The sequence below is a fragment of the Telmatherina bonti genome (assembly GCF_933228915.1).
Source record: "Telmatherina bonti genome assembly, chromosome: 17".
NCBI lineage: Eukaryota > Metazoa > Chordata > Actinopteri > Atheriniformes > Telmatherinidae > Telmatherina > Telmatherina bonti.
Genome location: NC_136615.1, coordinates 23,281,327 through 23,301,952, shown reverse-complemented (window position 1 = coordinate 23,301,952; position 20,626 = coordinate 23,281,327). Strand labels below are relative to the sequence as shown.

Below are 20,626 nucleotides of genomic sequence, written 5' to 3'. Positions count from 1 at the left end.
TCTATGTTTCATACACACTAAGAAGATGGATGTGTCCTGGTACCGTAAAGCTGCCAGACACGGACTTTGTCCTCATAAGGTAGATCGTATTTTAGAGGGTCTCCCACAGGACCCTGGTAGTACGGTCTCATGATGGATTCCATGGCTGAGGTGTGGACCAGGCCGATGGCGTGGCCGAACTCATGGACTGCAACCGCAAACAGATCCATCCCATGAGACTCTGGAGGGGACAATGAGAGCAAGAACGCAAAGCAGTCGTTACTGCAGTTTTCATAACTTTAAAAATGTCCTTATATGTAAAGGTGTGTTGAAAAGATCGATTCAACAACTCTAAATCAATTTTCATATTAATTCCTAAAGATCGATCCATAAGTCCGATTTTTTTAAAAGAAATTTTTACCCCGGTGAACTTTAATCTTTTTGCCACGTCACTGAATTTACTCATGCGCGCTTCATGTGAGGACTTTAAAACAATCAGCATTGCGTGAGGCACTAGCATTGTTAGCCAAGCCCCGGCTTTGAAAACACCTGAAACTTTTAAGGCTGAGACCTGGAAACATTTTGAACTCAGAAAAGACAAACAGAAAGACAAACTCGGCAAAAGCAAATCAATTTTGCGGAAATACAACAAACCTAAAGAACCACATGTTGAGACACCACCAAGATCCCATGTCTAAGCTGTCCACAACAGATGAAACTCAAGCAAACTTTACAACTACCAGCCAATTCTGCATGTTCCCAAAAAATAACAGGCATTGTGGGCTTCATTTGCAGGGATTTGCACCCGTATTTTGTTGTTGAAAATGAGGGCTTCAGGCGGCTAATGAAAGTAGCGGAACCGCACTACATTATGGTGTCTCGCAAACATCTCTCTGAAGAAGTCATTCCAAACATGTACCAGTCGGTGAAAGAAAATGTGAAAATTATTTTTCAGTGATTCTGGGAAGGGGACTGCTCCTTACAGCCATCTTTCACTTCCAATACTTCATTAGTTTGTTGTTGAATGTCAATATAATACTAGTATTCATATGTTGCATATAACAACACAGTCATGTAAAGAAAAAAAGAAAAAAAGAAATAATAATACCAACCTAAAACCATATTAAATCAGAACAAATCAGATCCAATTGTGATAATTAATTTAAAATTTTCAGAATCGAAATCGATTCTTGAAATTTGAATCGATACCCAGCCCTACTTATATGCTGGCACGGTATTAATGAATCTAAGTCTTGATTGGGACAGCTTAACCTTTTAAAACCAGAGAACAGATGGTGTCAAACTGCCAAAATGGCTGTTTCGGCAACCTCACAAGCTGCCTCTACTGAAACTTCTTTCATTTTGTTCTGTTTACTTTATCAGGGTTTCTTTTCAGAAACAATGTCACATTATTAACTATCATGTACAAGAGTTTTATTCATCCAGCTGCATCATTCCAAAGGCAAACTCATATTCATCTGCAAAGTGTTTGTCATTTTTTAAGGCGAGTCTGAAACTTTTTTACATCTGTGACATGTGCTATCGTCATTTATTCTTCATAACTAATAGATATATTGACATTTACACAATTTAACTTTTTTCACAAGTTTCCTCTGACTCCAGTAGTACTCAAACAGACCTGGTTGTGAATCCTCATTTCATCATGGGTATGCCACTTTTTTCTTTTTTTTTTTTTTTTTTTTTACAACATGCCTAACAAATATGCACCGGGCTCAAAGTAATAAGATGAGAATTTAAAACAGGTCTGATACAAAGAGAAAAGTGTGGAAACTTTCCTCTTTTTTTTCTTTTTTTGTAAAAAAAAAAACAAAACAAAACACAATGGTGTTCACTTTTTTAGACATGCAACCAAAGAAACATTTCCTTTCATAAAACCATAAAATACTTTGGCTATGGATCTAAATCTTCTCTTTAGCACCTTCAGCTTTGATGAAAATCACTCTGCTGTTTAATGTTGAGAACTTCTGTCGAACTGACACAGCTTCTGTTTGCACGTCTATCCCCTCTGAATGAAGTCCACAGGTTACAAGTTAAGAGGCATGACAGACAGCTCCGGTGGCTGCGAGTGCTGTGAGATGTGGTGAAGTGAGATAACTATGGTAATACTGCCTGAGCCCCTGGGCTGCCAATCAAAACCTGAGTGTGGAAAGACACCTTACCTAGCTGCAGGCTATTAGAGCAAATTTCCCTGGATGTTCAGCTAAAGGGAAAAAAAAAAAGGCGAAGCTTCCAACAAAGTCCTTGTCTGGTTCTGCTAAGGAAGACAAAAACCTGAGGTGTTGCGATTTAGATTTGCGAAAAAACATGTAAGTGTGAGCGTTTCGGGCCAAGCCAGCTTAGAGCTCCTCAGTGGCTTGGATGAAATCTGCATTCCGTTAACCTCACGTTAGCCTCGACTTGGGAACATTTTGGTGCCGTGCTCCGCTGGAAGACAAAGGACAAGTGGAGAGGTGCACTTGCGCTTACAACACCTGGGATATTCAGAAGCCAAATGCAAACTCTAATCTACAGGCGCACAAGGTGGATGAAAGGAGGGATGGAGGGAGAGAACAAAGTAGGTACCATGTAGTCGTATTTACATTCCGTCTGAGGTTAACAGAGAAACAACACCGCCTGCAGTCAACGTCAGAATTGAGAGATTTAGCAAACTTCAGCAAGTTTGTCTGCTAATGCAGAAAACAAGAGAGAAAGAAGAAAACAGACTAAACAACTGAACTGGCGTAAAGAAGATGTCTATATTTCTGATTCCATGACGCGCGGCGAACGCACGGCACATGACGGGGCCCTCTTCTTTAGATATAGCGTGATGTAAACAGAATGTGACAAACAAAAGGCTGCAGCATACGGTTAAAGTTTAATGAGGGTGGCGTACTGCATGAAAGATGGAAAGAAACAGGAACACAGTGAGCCAAGGGCAATCCTTTTCATCTGATGTGCGTAATATTGTGACCTTGCATTACTTTGTGCCATAAAAACTCAGGAGTTAATATTTTCATGGGAACATCTGAAATGATATGCAGTAAAAAGAAACCTTAAAACAGCTGAGAGACAGCAGGGCGTTCTCCTCATATGTTCGTGTACATGTGGGGGAAATCATCAGGAGCTGATGATGAAGTATCTCCAGCAGGCTTTCTGACCGTCTGTCCAGCTGTGCATGAAATATTACAGATGATGCCCAAGGCTTGGCTGAAACAGGTGCACAATCTGTTGTATTTTACAAAACATGCATGCTCTCATGCTGTTTTAACACACACACTGAAGGATGACCACTTCGAACCACAAATGTCTGCGTCATGTGGTTAATTCATTTTACAGTGATTATTATTATTATTATTATTATTATTATTATACTTAACCAGCCTCTATTGATGCCTATTTGGTAATTTTCACAGACCAAACGGAGGTTATTCTCCAACAAAGACAAGATAACACACTAAAGGAATGCGAAGTGAAATCCAAAAACAGCTAAATATGACCCCTTTAACTGAAATCATTCAGCCACTCGTGTTTATAAGGTTAATGTGCTTTATTGCAGGTTATAACAGGGATTCTAGGGGAGCCTTAAATCCACAAGGCTCCCATTGGTAAAGCTAATGTCTGGGACAACATGGCTGCCATCATTCAGGAGAAGTTTAAAAAAAAACAAACCCCAAAAAAACCCCAAAAACAACTCTTTTGCTTAATGGTGACAGATGTAGAAAATGATCATTTAAAAACCTGCCATTAACACTTCACCTTTCCATAACTATTATAATGAGGTTTAGGTAGTGGTAGGGTTTTATATTTCCTATTGGAAATATAGAAGACTCCAGCACATGATGTGTTCTTCAAACTGTTAAAGAAAAAGTGTTTTGGTTAATTACAATAACATTTGCACCTACAGATGACCCATTTATCTCTTTACTGCATAGTTCACCCCTAGAGTGAAAGTATCATTACCCATGTGTAGTACATTACAGGAAAGTACAGCTGAAACCTTGATATTGATATTTTTTGGGAGGAATGGACCTGAATCATTATAAATATATGAAAAAAGTATCCAGAGAGATGAAAATACTAAAATATTAATTCATGTTTACTGAACTCTATAAGGCCTCAAAGCAAAGCTAAAGGTCAGGTTTGTCATCTTTCATTTAAAAGTTATGATACACACAATAAAATAAAGAATTGCCTTTGATAATCACACAGAGCAAGACATTGGGTACGGTTACATGGTGTTTTTTAATTCGGCATTAATAAATCGAAAATAAATAATTAGGAATTAACGTATTCTCCTACGAGTTTACATGAAAATATTCATTCCGAATGAACGTTTACATGAAAAAGGTCCTCACTAAATTCCTCTTTACAGCTGCGGGTTGGGAAGGGTTCTGATTGGACAGACGTGTGACATATACCGGAAATAAACAAAGTTGGCTCCTTCCTTCTCATCTTTTCAGTCGTAACCTGTAAAAACTACATAATAAGTACCAGCTTTGTTGCTATTTTTATTATAAATTGAAGTACCAGCTCAACATGAGCATACTACTTCATTTTTTGCAGCAACTGAGGACAAGAAAGATAGACCACCGAACCCGGGAGGCTAAACAATGTGTGTCATCGGGACAGGACAATGTAACAAGCTTGCGCTGAATGACCAGAATTAACTTAGAGCGGAATTAAGGTTTACATGACAGAGGAATTAAATAGTTTGGAACTAAAATGCGAATAAACCAGCCACTTACATCGGAATAAAGTTTAATTCAGAAAAGAAATTTGCATCAGGAATTAAGTGTTTACATGAATGAACTTTTATTCAGAATTAAGCAGGAATTAAAACTCCAATGTAAATGCACGGATTGTCTATGTCGCTTATTCCAATTACGGGTTGCGTGGAAGCTGGAGCCTATCCCAGCAATCTTCAGGCGGGAGGCAGGGTAAATCCTGGACACAGGGCCTGAGCAAGACAATACAAACACATTTTTCAATGTTCTCTGGTAGAAATACTCTAATACTAACATTATATCAGAATAACATCAATCACATGTTTTGGATCCCTTTCCTGCAATCTGTTGTTGCCTATCTCAGAAGGTAATCAGCTAATAAAAGTCTCTATTCCAGAGTAGTGGGCCAGGCTGCGCCACTGAACACACCTTTCTGTGAACAGTGACTGCATTTGCATCTGCAAACGGCTCCCCTGTCTGGCTCTTTGACTACAAAGGCAACATATATCAAAAGCTAATGTGTCAAGTCAGAATAGAAATGTAAAGCTGGGAGTTCTAAAGACATTATTTCTGATATAAGCAGCGGGGATAATATTTTTTCAAAGGAAATGTAATGGCAGGAAATAAATGACATCACACCGACCGACTTAAGAATAATGCATTTTCAGTTTGTAACAATGAGTAACAATCAAAATGCTGATGGAAATATCTCAAAGCCATCAGCATGGACAAAAACACTGAGGCAGAATCGAGGACGATACCTGACTGATGTGACAATTCTCAACAATTCTGGTTGAGGCATATCTCTGAGATAAATGGCCACTTTCATCGCCTGAGATCCCTCCATGAACCTGTTCCCCCTTTATTTATGTGAGTGTAATTACAACCGCATGACCCGGCGTGTCAACAGTTCACATGTGGCTTTAACATAAATCTATGTGCTAATTATCCCCCACGAGAATACATGTCCGGTAAGCCCCACCAGGGAGAAATGCAGCGATCAATTTGAGTTGGAATTTGAAAACAGGATCTGAGGATGGAGCTGAACCTGAGTGGACAGATCTCAGTGCAGCAAGTTGAACAACCAGTGAGGTTAGCTGTTGTTCTGACATTTGACTTCTGACTACTTTGCTGAAATGAAACAGATCATTAAAACTATAAAAAAAAAAAAAAAAAAAACTTTTTGGATTAAAGCTGAGATGTCTATATAACCTTAACTAAGTCCAGACACAGCAATCCAATGCTTTAGCTATTGTTGCTCATGCGCAGCATCCCATGTAAATGTCCACAAGACAAGGACTGACCTTTATTTGAGCAAAACCTCACCAGCTCATGAGTAGCAAGCAAAATAATTGTTTAAATGAGCCTCATGTAAACACAGCAAGTGATTGGCCTGAAAAGGTGAGAAATCATTTGTACTGTCGAGCTTGGCTGTGGCTGTGCATTTCCCTGAACACACTGCTGATATGCATGGAATATATCTATATACAAAGGCAGTCTTGAAGAAAAACGAGGATCCTGATGCTTTTGATTATTCATTCATTCATTCATTATCCTAACTGCTTAATCCAATGCAGGGTCGCAGGGAAGCTGGAGCCTATCCCAGCAGTCTTTATGCGAAAGGCAGGGTACACCCTGGACAGCTCACCAGTCCATCACAGGGCGCTTTTTGATTAATGTTACGGAAATAAAAAATGATTTTTGCAGAGCATTTCTTTACATTATATGCTGGATATTCAACAGACACCACAAAAACGGATCTCCAGTGTTTGCAAAAACAACATCCTGTTGCAAATCCCTCAGAGTGTTACAGAAGTTAGTTACATAGATGCTTGTTTCTGTCTCCATGATGTACTGGGAACCTGTCCAGGTTGTACCCTGCCTCTCTTCCAGTGGAAGCTGGGATAGACTCAGACTCCTGCATCCTACCCCTCCATTCCAAAATCAATGAATACTTCTTAACAATTGGCAGGTTTAAAACAACACAAGTATGCTATTACACATTCCCTGGCTGCACTTTTTATTGAGCGTAGTAGGAGTTATGCAGTGGGTCACTTACTACCTTTAAAAGCACATCTTTAATGCTATATAATTAACTAAATGTCAGGCTGAAATATGTGTATGTCGTATTGCTCTTGAGTTACAATTAATTGGTCGACTATTATTGGTTCAAGTGCATTAGAGAGACACAGAGCATTCCAAATGCTATATTTAGTAAGACTTTGGGACTTAAGGTAAGTCCCAACATGCAAACGACATTTGAGTACAGTCTCAAAACTCAAGAGTAAGAGAGATATTCAAGCATGGGAGCAATATCTTCTTTACAGCAAACAAATAAAAGAGTAACAGTCTAATCTAAATCTAAAGAATCTAATAAAGCCATATTCTAAAAGAGCTTACAGACAGCAGTGAACACAATTATTTTAACTGGCAGTGACTGGCCATGGGAAATCTGTTTGTAGCCCCTTATAAGAAATACAAGCACACTGTACATTTCACCCTCCATCACTGAAAATGAAAAAGTAGCCTTGAAAGCAGGCACATCTAACAAGGAAAGATGATTCACAGTATGAGGCCGTGTTTTTAAACACCAAACAATCACTGCTCAGGAGCATAATCCTTTGCAGAGAGTTTTATTCACTCTTATTATTCTTTCTGTCAATTTACTGTCAGATAATTGCATGGTTTGAACAGGTGAACACATTGGGGTCATGTTGATAAAAAGAGACGTCTGAATTGCGCTTTTTTTTTTTTACTGCTCTGCTCCAATTAATCAAAGCCATATTGATACAAATGCTGCAGTCAGCTACATCATGCCATCATGTTATGACACACCAGCTGGGAGTTATAATAAAAGCTAATTAAGCTGCAGTAAAAAGATAGTATCCAGATGTAATGGGGCAAGAAAAAAAAGACCGAAATCAAGACTGGCTCTGTTTGTGTAATACCTACCTTATAAGCATCATTTATAAGCTGTTAGCTCCATGTCTTCAGGGCTAAATTGATCCACCTTTCAGATTTTTGTCATAAACATGAGGAGTGACTGCAGAGAAGAATTGTATTTCCATCCAAATTGCAAGCAATCATCTTGGAATTATCACACATAAACATTTATTTTCCAACTTTGAAACTATAAAAATGTGGAAAGCAGCTCATTCTGGCTATAATAAGGTTATAACTCACAGGTGGTGGCATATTTAGATCTCATATTCAAAGGAAGGTTTGGGCATTTTAACGAAATGATTAGCTTTCTTGCTGAAAGCTAGAAACTGAATACCACACTTATGCCTGCACAATGGATATGACTGAGCGCCTCAACATAAAGCCTTGAACCAGCTGGACAAGATAAACATAACTGTGTCCTAAAGTACTAAACTCCACCCAAATGATTTCAGCCATGAGTCAGCAAGGGAATTGGCAGTGTCTGATGTGTAAAAGACAGTTTCTATTCAAGGTCTCATTAAGAATCCAAACACAAAAACAATACAAAACTTCAAATTTAACTCTGAGTTGAAGCACTAGCCATCATTTCTGAAAATATCAGACTTTTCCATAAAGTGCTACAGAGTGCAAAATCCATCATTACAAGCAGAAGTCCTGTAAATTAAAAAAGACTTCTCAAGCACAATTTAAAATACATGCAACTGTAGAGACTGATTCAGCTGTAAGGTTTTAAGCAGATGGAAGCGACCAGGATCTGACTGACATATGAAAGCCCACAATGTGATGGCTACATGAGTGTGTCAGCACATAAACGATAGGTGTTTGGTACTCAAGACAAGCACTGACTACTAACAACCCAAAGTGCTTCAAGGAAAATTGAAAAGTCAACTTGAAACAGCATCATGGACAACCAAAACTTAATGATGCACACAGGGATGAAGGCTGGCCTGTGTGGTCCAATCCACTAAAAGAACTACTGCTGAAAGAAGAAGCTTTTTGTCCTAAATGTGGAGGAGATGGTAGCAGGATGCACTGAGAGAAAAAAAGCAACCAAAAGAGAATGGAAAAACAAGCAAACTTGCTCGGGGCACCATTCAGAAAGTAAACCTTAACTCCAGGTATTTATATAGATCTCACTTTGACACGTTCAGCCTGTCTGAATACTGTTGACTACATCTGACCCCTCATGGCAGCAGAATTCCCTGATGCCAGTCGCCTCTTTAAGAAGACCACTGGTTTCAAAACACCACAAAGAGTTCAAAGTATTGATTTGGCCTCCGAAATTCAACTGATCTCAACGTGATCAAGCATCCGTAGGGACGTGCTGGAAGAGTGTGGATGTAAGCCGCAGACTTAAAGGATCTACTGCTAACATCTTGGTGTCTGATACTTCTAGATATCTTTTTGGAGTCTAAGCTTTGATGAGCTCTTTGAGGTCTCGTGGGTGACCAGTGCACTGTGAATCAAAAGGTTGTAATGTTGTGGTTAAATGGTGCCAATTAGTATTTGAATACTAGCCGGTTTGTACTGACCAATAAATAATAATAAATATACAAATATGTAAATAGTAAAAAAGAAAAACAAATGTCCGGTAAAAGTAGATCATGGCCCCGGTAAAGAAATGGACCTCTCAGATTCTGCTATACACTTCCAGTCACTATAAATGTGGTGCTTTTTTTCTCCCCAATAATTCAAATATAATAGACTCATTCCCAGCAAAAAAAAAATCCTGTGGCATAGAGTGGGATCAATGCAAGTTGACAGTGAAATTCAATTACTTCAGCTAATGGCAAAAAAACTGATTTAATGGCTATCTGCGGGCATATACGAGTGGCTTGTTTGTTTGTGACAGCTGGAGGAAATGAAAGGGCGTCTTTTATGACTTCTAATAAGCTTGTGATAACAATCGGCGATGCTTTGGTCACCACACTGAGGCCACTGCATGCTATACTATTGTTTCAATCGAATGAAACACTCATTATGAAATATGGAACATGAATAGGAGAGACAGAGGCACAGCTTGCCTCCAAAGTAAAGTCAGCAGTCTAGTTTTTCCATTTGTGGACACCGACTGCTCCAATCTCCTTGTTTTATTGTCCTCTCACCAGTGTTTTCCACCTACAACTATATCATCTTTCTCTTTTAAGCTTTGGTTTTCTTTCACACACTCACGCTTTTCTTTCAGCATGCAATTGAATACGTTTTATGTTCAAGCATGTGTGTATAAAGCTGACATTTAGAGACTTAAGTTTCTTACCTGGTGACCTGAAGGTCCATGCCTCATCATCATCAAAGTGTGTATCCCCAGCTGTGAACCTTTCGCCGGGGAAAAATGCGTGCGCCACTGTTCCCCCTGGCCCGTCGAAGGGGTATCCATCATTGTGGTCGGCTTTAGTGAAGTCGATCTGAATGTCGGCGTCATTGCCAGCCACCTCGTGGAAGTTGAGCGGTGCGATGTCGCTCCAGACCTTTAAGGCGTAGTACATGAGGGCTCGGACGGTGTCTCTGCCCAGCAGGGCTGAATCTTTAGGAAAGGTTCTCACCCTGTAAAAACCAAAGAGAAGGATCATATGTTGGTTGGAAGTAAAATAACTACCAGTGGAATCCGAATGACTGACAAATAAATACATTCCTTTTTACTTAAAAGTATCATTTTAAGATAAAAGGTGTCACCATTTCCCTTTTAAACAATATTATTCCTGATTTATTGTGCAGTTTCTCACTTGACACTTTGATGCATACGGTAAGGGTAAGGGTCAAAGTTAAAAATATTTTTTTCCCTTCCTACTACCAATAAAGGTCACTCCTACCTGATTTATGGTGCCGTCTCAACTACAAACATAAAACTAGGTAACTTCCTTTAAAGATGAAAACATTTCTTCCATATTAAGGAAAATAAGTTAGGCACGTGAATGTTAAATGTTAAATGAGGCAGACAGTGCAGCAGATCAGAACTCTGTTTCAGCCTTTCTTGTTTGAGGCAAACATGCAGTGACCTTGCATTGTTTGTGAAGACAAATACATTTCAAAACCTTGTCTGCCGTTTCTTCATTCATTTATCAGGAGAAACGGACATAAATTTGCATCAGTTAAATGTTTTTGCTGGGTAGCGGTTTTGGTCCACTGACTTTCCATCTCCCATTGTGTTTTGGAGAGAAACGGAGGTGTGATGTGATGCCTGTATGTTTACTTCAATACTGTACTACTCGAGTATTTTAGTTTGGACGTTTTTCACTGCATTGCAGATACAATTATAAAACTCTCCATCTTACTTAGTTGACTATTATACCACCAGTTATTATGTAAAAATACAAATGCTCCAGCAATGTTAGAACATGTTATAATATCGCAGCTTAGAGGGTACCAACATCTCAGTCTTTATATTTTAAAAGATTTTTGGGCACTAGCTGGCTTTTTTTTTTTAAACACAGCATGTCAGCAAATTGGCAGGACTTGAGCCTTAGTTGGCTGCATTGAGAACTTGCATTACATTGAAGTTTCTAGAACCACCTTTTACCACCTGCAATAATGTAAAAATTAGGGACATCCTGTCTCAGAGTGATGCAAAAATATTACTCCATGCCTGTGTTGCTACAAAATTGGATTACTGTAATTCCTTATTCATGGGCTGTCCCAAATATGCCCTGAAAAGTCTCCAGCGGATCCAAAATGCTGCAGCGAGGGTTGTGATGAGGACTAGTGGGAACAATCATATTTCTCCAGGTCTAGCTTCTCTCCATTGGCTCTATGTTAAATCTAGGGAAGACTTTGAAATTATTCTCCACACAGTTAAGCTCTCCATGACCAAGCTCTATTGTATATCAGCGATCTAATAATTCTATATATTCCAAACAGAGCACTTTGTTCTCAGACTACAGGTTTCCTTGTGGTTCCCAGAGTTTCTTAAGAGTATGGCTATTGAGTCTCTAGAGTATGACTATCGGGCTCCTCTCTTATGGAACCAGTTCTCACTATGAGTTTGGGAGGAAACCATCTCTATCTTTAATATCAAGCTAAAGACCTTCCTTTTTAACTAATTTTATCGTTAGGAGTAGTCCAGTTATCTATTGGTAGTCCCATGATGCACTGAGCACTTCCTTCTAATTTCTCTGCCGCTTTTCCATGAACATATGACAGTACTGACTCTAATGGTCTTCCTGGGTAAAAGCTGGGGTACAGGTTCATCTGTTTTCCTGTCCTCTCCACCACAACCAGTCCAGGCAGATGGCTGCCCTCCCTGAGCTGGGTTCTGCTGGAGGTTTTGCCATCCTGTTAAAAGGGAGTTTTCCTTCCCACTGTCGCCTCATGCATTCTCATTATGGGGAATGGATCAAAGTTAGGATTCTATGCACTCTGTTGGTTTCTCATAGTTAGGCCACTTATTATGAATTGCCATGAATTGATGTGTCTGTAAAGTGCCCTGAGATGAGATTGTCATGAAGTGGCGCTATACATGAAGAAAGAAAAGAAAGAAGGTTCCACGTTACATACAACTGTTGCTAAATTAACTGACTCCCACATCTCACAGGTAACAGATTACAACCCCCTGTGACCAAGTTGCATCCCTTCTCTGACACATCAGGGTTAACTCTGAAGCCCCACCTAAGAACAGCTGGGCAGAAAAGTTCCATTTTTAAAGTTTTTATATGGCCCTTGTCATTGGTCAAAGAAATTGTAGTGTAATCTACTTTCTGGTATTCACCAGGGGGCAGGAGACCAGTATTATACAGTGCACAGCAGGGTTTTGAGTAAAGTTTCAACCATAAAGTGATGGGGAATGTCTCAGAAACCGCATGTATAAATTATGATACATTTAGCTTTATGAGGTTAAATGGCTGAAATTCCTCATCAGTTTGTCTTTTAGTTTAATGGTCTAACAAGCCAATCATTAGATTCAGGTGTGTTGGAGAGGGGATGTGTATAAAACTTGCAGGATGGTAGTTCTCATGAACCAGACTTAGACAGCCCTGGCTTAGACTTTTCCCTGCTCCAACATGCATGATAAAAATGAATCAAAACAGCACATTGTCATGTTCTGCACAACAAACCAGATGTATTAACATAATGAAACATTTCAAACCTGTGGGACAACGGCCCTCATGGACTGCAGTTACAAAGCCCTGCCCTCTAGGGTTTTCACAAATCAGATGCATCCCTCCAGTCACGACAAATCAATATATGTTCAACAAAGCTTTGAACTGTATGACCCCTGAAAAAAACAATAAGTCTGATACTTTAAATGTCCAGTGTGTAGGATGTGGTAACATTGTATAGATTGCAAAAAGCAACCAGAAATGGAAACCTTCTGAGAGAATAGATTTTGCAACTCTTCGTTTTAGTCTCTTCATCCCTGCATGAGGAACAGCTGTTCAAATGACCCGGCTTGTAGCTCAGAGCCAAAAGATTATGAATGAAGTCAAGCTTCCGAGAATCTGCCACAGAAGCTGCCATCCACAAGGCCTCTTTTATGCTTTGAGCAAATTATCACTTGCATCAAGAGCTTTTGTTTTATGGAATTAAACAAAACCTTATTAATCCCATAGGAAAATTAGACTGTTGCACTGTATTTCTTTTGTCTGCTATTAGCAGTTTATTTTTCAGCAAGCTAACCAAAAAGCTACTCGGTTAAGTTGTATTAAACTGTAGAAATCCAAATTATTTGAGCCTTTCATCTGGATGCACACAACTTTCTTTTAACAACTGTGAAGCATCGGCCTTGGCTGATAATGTTTTCTGCAACAGCAATTTAATTTGTTGTCTATTGTGTTATGCAAGACATTTTTTATTCAACAATGTTCAACTTTTGTTCTGCATCTTCACGGTTTAGCATGTCTCTGCTGACTACAGCAGGCACCTTCTCTCCAGCTAAAAATCTGTAAAGATGCAGAACCTATTTGGAAACACAAGTGACCTAACACGATGTGAGCTTTTACAGAGAAGTGTCACAATTAGCAGCGTAAGTAAGCTGGTGAAGACCAAACGGAGCTGAAAGCAGAGTGACTATGGACCTGTCAAGGGCATTAAAACTGTCTTGATATAAATGAATATTCATTCTGCAAACGCTGAGCGCACAATGATCTATCCATCCAATTTCTATACCCACTTACTCTATTTCATGGTCTTTGAAGGGAACTCACACCAGCAGCTGTCATGTCTGTGCAGTGACTTCGAGCAGCATTTAATCAGTAGGTTTAATCTTCTTAGCTAAAGCACCTCTAACATCAGTATACAGTACAAACTGTTCTCTTACAAACACATATATGTTGATGATGGTGATGGCTTTCTCACTGATGTCATCATCATCATCATATCTCACTATGTGTTTTCTTTCGTCTGTTTCTTTAGATCATGTTCGGCACATTGGATTGCCGTATGTAGGTAGGTAATGTTTCATATAATTGCCTCATTGCAAAATCACAGTGCAAAATATCAAAGTTTACCACCATTTTAAAAAATCTGTAATTATGATGTTTTAACTTTACTTGTTCGATACACACATAAAGCTTGAGAACCGTGTCATATCTTCACAGATGTAGCATTTTTTCAGTGGAAATGTGGAATACGTACAGTCCTCCAAATCCCAACAACACTTAGTTTCACCCCACCACAGAGCAGATCTTTGTCCACTTTGACAGCAGAGCAAAGCTGAAACAACAACAGCATGCACATAAACAGTAGCACAGCATAAGTCAGATACTTCTGAGACTATGCGCAAATGATTGAAAAATACTTATAACAAGTAGACATGGATTTGTGTTGCACCAACGGTGAGTGTGCTGAGCTGTGTTTGGTCCTTAAGTTTTCATTTGTCAGCATGTCGACATCGTATATCTCTATACGAGTCCCTATATAATATGATGGCCTCCATTTTCCCTGTATTGGCTTTATTACTTGCCAATAAATGCTGTGTGGAGAAGAATATTGCTAAACAATTCCTTTGTGCTGCTTCAAGACCCATACTCCCTGATAATTTGAACTTTTATTGCATTTTTCTACTTTCTTCCCAATTATGAATCCTTACTTTTCCACAGAACTCCCCCACAAATTGTTGCAGTAGGGTAGAGACCAAAAACCTTACGTTACATTTTTACAATACAAATTACTTCTTTATTGTAAAATGTAAACAATCCTGCCTCATGTGACATCCTTTCTAGGATCTTGACAGCTTTACATCATCCTTAGTTTCATTAAAGCTACACACTGTTTTGTTCTGTTGTTCCTACACCGTTTGAAAAACATCTCGTGATGCAAATGAGTTCATTAGTGGAGCTAATTAATGCATTAATTTGCAAGCATGTCCATATCAACATGTTGTCACACAACAGATGGACGGTATTAGCTCAGACGCAATGTTAGCTTAAAGCAATAACAAAGTGTTCATTTAAAATAGAGTTTATCATTAGCATGTAAATATATGCAGGAAGCCCCTTCAAAATCTGATTGGTCCATCTATTTTGCAGGGAAACTTGGGCTTTACAGTGAGACTTTTTTTTTTTTTTTCTTGCTTAGATTTGTTTGCTAAAATTGTGACTGCACAGTCCATTAATTCATACCGCCTGAGTATCTGACCGTCACTGAGTTAGACAAGGTCACAGCAAATGGCTCAGCCTCCACAGACAATTCACCTGCTGATTAGTCCTAATTCAAACAGACGAGGGTGGGTGATTGTGTATGTCTGTGTGTTCGGCAGAGTATTTGAGAGAGAAAGATGGAGAAGCGAGGTGCACGCTTTTGTCAGCCGCAAGCATGCATCTGCATCTAAATGTACTGAGCATCACCTTGTGGGTAAGTGTGTGTGCGTGTGTATGTAATCGCAGGTAAGCCAGCCAAGGTCAGGTGATTCCTGCCCTGCATCTTGGATGAAGTGAAGAGTCTCTGAACTACTGGTGCTCACATCCAGGGACAATAGGTGCATGTAAAATGAAGCGGGTGTCATTTCCCTGTGCTGTCTCCTTTCAATTTATCTTTACCAATCGTGACGTGAATCTAAACTTTACCAATCAAACACTTTGATTTTAACTGCCATATTGATTACAGTCTAATCAAGCAGTCAACTGCACATTAAAAAGCTGTCACGAAAGGGTGTTGGAGGTGGACCCCAATGCAGGATAGGGAGGCAGGAAGGCTGAATGTAGATGTTTATTTCTAAAGAAAAAAAACTTGACACAGGAATGCAGGAAGCTAACAAGAAGAACCAGCAATGAGGAACAGAAACCAAGGAGTATAAATCCACAGGAACAAAGCGAGACCAGGTGAACCAGCGAACAAGAAACTGGACATAGAAAGGAAAACTTCAAATTAAAACAGGAAACCAGAACTAAGATACAAAACAAGAGACCAAAACTAAGATTACAAAACACAGATCATGACAACAGCTTGTCCTTGTTCAGCCTAAAGTGTTGATTTTTTTATGATTTTGCTGTTTCTTCTTCCGTTCTACAGACAAATCTATTAAACACAACTTTATTGTTATCCAATATTACATTATGTAAATTTAACTTTCAACCCATCTTTAATTTTTTGCGATATAAAATGATTACCGTACTGGAATTATGTCATTTCTCTGTATACAGCAGAGAAACTTCAGTTTGTACTTCTTCCTACAAAAGCAGGCCTGTAATCACCTGAACTGTTCGATGTTAATGACCAACAATAGTCTGCTCAGACTGAAGAATTAAGCAAAAACTTCACTTTTTGCTGCCTGCAAAAAAACTATTCAGTCCACATGGGCTCAGATGTTAAAAATCGCTTTAAAGCAGAAATTAACATGTTGGAAACAGTTTAGGTCTTGACAGGCTTTTCCCCTTTTGTTACAACTTGATTTTATATAATTCACCTATTTAAATTCACTTTAAAGTTTATCATGAGTGAATTGCAGATTAGTCACCACATAGAAAAGTGCAGTTGCCTGGAGTTACAACCCTGCATGTCACGTCTGGCTGTAAAAGACAAGAAAGCAGCCACACTAGGAGAAAGTCATGCAATATGCAGTATCTGCGAGAGTCTGGGTTTGGGTTGTATTTTAGCTTCCTGGGTTCCATATCTTGTTTTGTATCTTCTAGTTGAATTAGGATTGGCTTTGTTTCTCTGTTTTTGTTTGTCCAAGTTAAACTCATTATCATTTCTGGCTTTTGTTAAGTTGTGTTGTGTTCAATCTTTGCTCCGGGATGTATGTTAATTGGGTTTCAATGTTTAACTCGATTCTTTGCCTTCTTTAAGATTTGTTTTGTTTGTTGGGTGTAATTCTTGTTAGGTTTCTGCTTCTGGTTTCTTGGTTTTTCAGTAAGAATTCCTTAAGTTCAGTTGGAAGTTTCAGTGTTTTTATGATTTTATTTTGTGCCATTTCTCTGTATCAGTCTTTATTTCTTTGTAAATCAGGATTCCCTATTCTGGGTCAGGTTAATATCTTACTAGTCTCCCAGTGTGGAGGTTATTATCATCTACATTCTGTTGTTTAATCCGCTCCCCGATTATACCTGGTCCTAAGTTACTGATTGCTGCACCTGCTCCTCATTTATAATTAGCCTCCAGCTTTTCCTTTTGTTCAACGCCATATCCTCCGCCTTGCTCCCTGCATCTATCAGTAAGCTTTATTTGCAACAGCGCTGTTATTTTTAGTTAGGATTCTCTGCTTCTGCATCATTTTTTCATTTGACACTAAAGTTGCTTTTTTTCAACTGGTTTTATTTCATTATTTTCTTCAGGATCCATTTCCTTGGCAGTGATTTCTGCATTTCAGGATGAACCTAGGGCTAAGAGAACTTCACAAAACTCTAAAAAAAAAAAATGTTGAGGTTTTTTACAGTCTACAGTAAAACTTGACGATATGACCTCAAATCAATACCACAATTATGAAGAGGTTATCTTGGAATTATTAGAATTAATTAGCAATTATTTTGGCATCATTTTCTTTTTAATCTTCATTGCTAACTGAATTTTTTTGTTGCAAATATTTTCATAATAAAAGAGCAGTTTTTAATAAGTGAAAGGAAACACCAGCAAATTAAATATCATTTAGTGATATTTTTAATATATTTAGGGGAAATTATCATTTTTAAACAATTTAAATAACTGACATGAGCAAGACTGGAATTATGCGCCCTAGGTTTCAGTTGTCTAATGAAAAGTGAATGTACAAGACACTTCAATCAGTCTGCTGGTACACTCACACACACCTCTCACATACTCCTGCCACATCAGTCTAATGCATTTCCAAGAGAACTGTTTAACAGTTTGACATTTTAAGGTGAAATGAAAATGTTTTTTGTTTTTTTTCTGCTTTTGTGCCAGCGAAGTCTCCACATGGCGCCAAACAACCTCAAAGTAACGCTGCTTCTCCAGAAAGTCAGTGCATCTGGCTAAGAAAATTGTTCCATCATACAACTCCCTTTTTAAAGTGACAATCTGAGGTTTTTACACCTCCTTTTTTACTGCGTTTTCTGTGCATAAACAAACACATCATAATGTGTCAGCTTTGGGTGAGGTGGAAGTATCGACTTAAGTAAGAGCAGCTTCTTCTGTCCAGTTTTCAAGCTAAACTGAGCTGACTGCAAACTAACTCATTTGGTATGCAGAAGCCACAGTGGTTACTGACCCTCTTTTCATACACAGGGAGAAACTGAAAGACCACATTTCCAGCAATCTCTCTCTGTTACTCAGTTATACGTGATCTTATAGCTGTTTCTTTTATATTTTTAGAACTTTTGCATGCCTCCTTTTTTTTAATTACATTGAAATGACCTGAGAGCCATTTCTAAACTTGGCACCAGTGTTGTTGTTGCTGCTGCTGCTAATTAAACTCCACTTCAATTCTCACATCCAACTGTTCAGAGTCCACTTCCCCCAAGGAGGAGTTATTATCATCATCTCTTCCTGCTTACAGCACGAGGAAAGATAAGGTCACATGGCAACTATTTTGTGCAACTATTTTTATGAAATAACCATTTCCTTGTAAGCTGTCTGGCTGAGTTATAACGTTAAATTAAAGAGGTTTTTTTTGTATATTTTTACAGTAGAAGTGTTATTTCCCCAAGTGGGGAAACATAAGTAAAAGCCGGGCTTATGTTTACATACTAACATGTAGGCCAATTTTTTTTAAGAGCTCTTGTTTTATGACTGGCTGCTTTTTTTCTTTTGTCTTTAAGCTCCTGAGGGACAAACATCCGATGGATCCGGCTGAACAACTGCAGCATAAATGTCTAATTTCTTGAAATTTTACGAGCGTGACTCATGAGCAGTGAGAGAGTGATAAGTGCATTAGCCTGCACAGTTTGGTCAACAAAAAAGTGCAGATGCAGGAGATTTTGGCAGCGGCATAAAGAAGGAGTCATCATCAGCTCGGTGGCTGGAGGGCTGTTTAGCAGCAGCAGAGCTTCAGAGTGCGCATCATTGACTTACAAATAAATATCCGAGAACAGAGTGTGCTGTTGGATGCTTCCACATCAATCAAATATAATACCTACATAAAGAACTGCTTACATCAAAGAACACCCTGACGCTACGGAGCAGTCGGTCTCGGACACAATTTCGCAGAGGAGCTTAACTGACAAAATGACGACGGAAGAGGAGGAAATGGGATGAGAAAGACTGAAAAGGATGGGGGGGGGGGGGGGGGGTAGGGGGGCTTTGATAGTAGTTGATGGGAGTGAAGGGGAAAAGAGGCAAGAAAAAAGATAAAATATGCAAAGCAGTGTCAGAAAGGCACTGAAAATTCCACTATTTATGCCTTTATTCAAATATCTGATTCAGACTTGACAGTGAATAATTGTCCAAGAGTCTGAGTGTGAGTGGTGGTTTGTCTTGTTTGTTTCTGTCTCTGCCGTGATGGACTGGTGACCCATCCAGGGTGTAACGGCCTCTTATCCAGTGGCAACTGGTAATGGGCTCCAGCCTCCCAATGACCCTGAATTCAAAGTAGCGGTCGTGAAAAATGGCCTGATGCATAAACTACAGATACTGTCCAGTCTTTGTAATCTGCTGAAGTGTAAATGTTCAAATGGGAGGGATTTTCTGTCTTATTGTTCTTCAAATGTTTTGGGCAGTTTGGGATATCTTTATTTATTTTAAAATGAAAAGAGGAGTATAATCAGAAACATGTGTCCATAACTGTTGCTGGCCCCCTGCAACAGATGATGGTAATTAAATGCATGGACCTGTTGTTGAAACCATTTATTTACGATGTCCTACTTAGCCAAGGGCATTTGTTAACATTTAACATTATGTTGAAAAGTTCAAAGTGGGAAGTGAAAAAAAAAAAAAAAAAGGTATAGTTGTCAGGTCTGGAAGGAGTTGGACACACACGCTGGACAGGTTGAGTCTACACGGGCTTTTAATAGAAGGGAAGACACTTAGGTAACACTGGAATGTCATGTAGACGATCTGGCAAGGAAGGAAAGAAGGCAGCGATCTAAATACACTGGAGGGAGAGACAGAGGATACACATGAGAGTAGTCAGGAGGCTGGTGGGAGGAGAGGACACACGAGGGAGGGGCAGACGAGGCACCTAGAAAACAAACAGGAGAGTTAGACATAGAGCTAAAACCTCTAGAAGTGCCAAAAATAAATGGAAGAAAAGAAACAACCCTGGCCCAGGAACGGAATCCTGACAATAGTGTCCTGTTGAGTGACGTTGCAATGTGGAAAAAAAGTAATCCAATACAAAGTGAAATGACCAACAACAATCCAAATCCTTCATGAAAGTATTTAATTTAAATTCAATTCAATTCAGCTTTATTTGTATAGCGCCACTTCACAACAATGTTGTCACAGGGCACTTTACATACACGAATCAACATACACATCAATTCAAGCCAATTCATACATATCCTATCATAGAAACCAACTGATTGCATCGGGTCATGACTTCGATCCAATCCCCCATCCTGAACATGCACGCGGCGATAGTGGGAAGGAAAAAACTCCCCTTTAACAGGAAGAAAACCTCCGGCAGAACCCGGCTTAGGGAGGGCAGCCATCTGCCT

The 20,626-nt window shown here is 39.1% G+C and overlaps 1 protein-coding gene across 1 annotated transcript in view; it reads right to left on the bottom strand.

Moving 5' to 3' along the window:
* The window catches only part of LOC306768652 (matrix metalloproteinase-17-like), a gene marked incomplete at both ends in the record, with an annotated part of 104,800 nt that overhangs the window by 16,892 nt on the left and 67,282 nt on the right, over nt 1-20,626 (bottom strand). Inside the window, 2 exons of the mRNA XM_079257067.1 lie at nt 44-220; nt 9,904-10,190. Coding sequence (XP_079113193.1) covers nt 44-220; nt 9,904-10,190 — 464 coding nt within the window. The remainder of the gene's footprint in view (nt 1-43; nt 221-9,903; nt 10,191-20,626) is intronic.